Source organism: Seriola lalandi, unplaced genomic scaffold, assembly GCF_002814215.2.
Source record: "Seriola lalandi dorsalis isolate HSWRI2012SDOR001 ecotype SW California unplaced genomic scaffold, Sedor1 jcf7180002054326, whole genome shotgun sequence".
Classification (NCBI taxonomy): Eukaryota; Metazoa; Chordata; class Actinopteri; order Carangiformes; family Carangidae; genus Seriola; species Seriola lalandi.
The window spans coordinates 14,460-16,339 of record NW_019524879.1 but is presented as its reverse complement, the minus strand read 5'-3'; the positions used below and the strand labels follow the sequence as shown (position 1 = coordinate 16,339).

At 41.9% G+C, this 1,880-nt stretch overlaps 1 protein-coding gene across 1 annotated transcript in view; it reads left to right on the top strand.

Annotated features, from left to right (window-relative positions):
• Positions 1-1,880, top strand: part of LOC111655605 (uronyl 2-sulfotransferase-like) — a 36,017-nt gene that overhangs the window by 26,652 nt on the left and 7,485 nt on the right. The window contains exon 2 of the mRNA XM_023407075.2: positions 1,585-1,628. Within this exon, the coding sequence (XP_023262843.1) occupies positions 1,585-1,628 (44 nt within the window). The remainder of the gene's footprint in view (positions 1-1,584; positions 1,629-1,880) is intronic.

The following is a 1,880-nucleotide window of genomic DNA, read 5'->3' as shown; positions in this document are numbered from 1 at the left end:
GGGGGTCGGGGGTGGTGTTGTTTGTCCATGATGGATGACAGAGGAAGAAACAGACATGTCTGCCTCCTTGCATCCTTGCCGTGCCATGACCTCAAATGCCTCGGAGAAGAGCAGCACACACGTGCTTCCCTCGACATTCCTCAGCAAAACAGTGTAAAGTCATGAAAGAGGGAAAAAGACAGATGCTAACATAGAGAAAGTCTAAAAAAAGACTCCTGAGGCTGGGCACAGAGCTGCTGTGTCAGTGTTTATACATCCAGTACCTGATGAATTAATGAGCCACAACATGCACAGGAAGCCAAACAGGTTCTATACAGTAACTGTATTATGTGTGTACGTGTGTGTGTGTATGTGTGTGCGTGTGTGTATGTGAGATGTTGTCCCAGAGCCAAACCGTGGCAGATTGGATCTCAGTATAAGACTAATTAGTCAGAGCTTACACACCATTATCTAAAGTATAAACAGTACTTACAAAGTCAAACAACACTTCCAGCACAAGCATATAATAACAGATACAACTTGGCTGGTTATAAACCACTGTGTGCGTCCACGCATCATATCTTGCTATTCTCATCAGTGTGTTGGATCACATTTCAGACACACAAAGAGAGACTGTTCTCTTATGTAATATTTCCTCTCTTTTTAGCAGCATTCCCCCCACACTCTCCAGTTTGCCTTTCTCTTTTTCTCCTGCGCCAACCACCTGAATGTTGTAAACGTGATGGGAAGTGATGCGTCTCTGTGCGTCTGGCAGCTGGACTTGGAGAATGGTCTGCAAGGCGCTCAAAGTCTTGAATGACCTCCATTATTTCCACATAAAACAGCTTCACAGTGCTCTGTATATATTGTATAAATAGGCTGCAGCTCTCTTCATGACATCTTCACGCTTAATGGACAAGAGCTATGCTGTTTTCTTTGGGTGACTGTGGCGGAAGATGGAGGGTGAGGGGGGCAGTTGTTGTGCTGAGGTCTCTGTTTTGAAGTGAAGTGCCACCTGCTGCGCCATGCGGTTTTTTCAAACTGGAGGTTGAGATAGGCCCCTGGAGGGGGTAGAAGCATGGCACGGGGGTGGAGTGGAACTTAAATTGAATGAATCTGATTCTTGTGGCGACAATAAATTAATAGGGCTGGCCAAAATTCAGGATAGTAAGATTAATTCATACAGGAAAACATGTAAAGTACATACATGATAAACAATTATAGGGTATTTTATCTTAATGGTCTGTAAAGTCAAATTTATTTATTTATTCCATAAAATCTGCTAAGAAATTTCCTGGAAAGAACCATATATAATTTTAAATAATTACAGGCAAGTGATCAGTTGGTACATTTCTAGGTATTAATATTATTATTGTTATTAAATTGGTTGACTGAGAAGAGCAAAAGGACACGTTTGCTTCATATCCTCATTTCTGGGAATTGCTGTTACATCACTGTGTTGCTCAGGTGAACACACAGCTACTTTATGCTAATATAAACAAGTTGGTTTTGGACCCCATTCACGAATGTTATGAGTGAGTATTCCAGTCCTTTTCATTTGAAGTAGTTGTATTTCATAATCCTGATGCATGTACTCCTTTGCAGGTGAATCCACATATCTGGATGACCACGGACCCCCTGCTCCAAGAGTAAGTTTCCCTCTATCTCTCAGTGTCATTCACCATTTCTCCTTTATTTAAGATAAACACAAAGCTTGTGCTACAGAAAATGGACCAGACTCAGTGAATAGCTCCCTAAGCTTAACATGTCCTATGATAACTATTAATTTAGCTGTACAGACTAATGAGCAGTGATAACTAACATGTCTTTGGGGTCATCAGGTGGGAACCTCCTTTCACCAGTGTTTCGTCTAGTTGGTCCCACAACACCTCCAGGAGGCT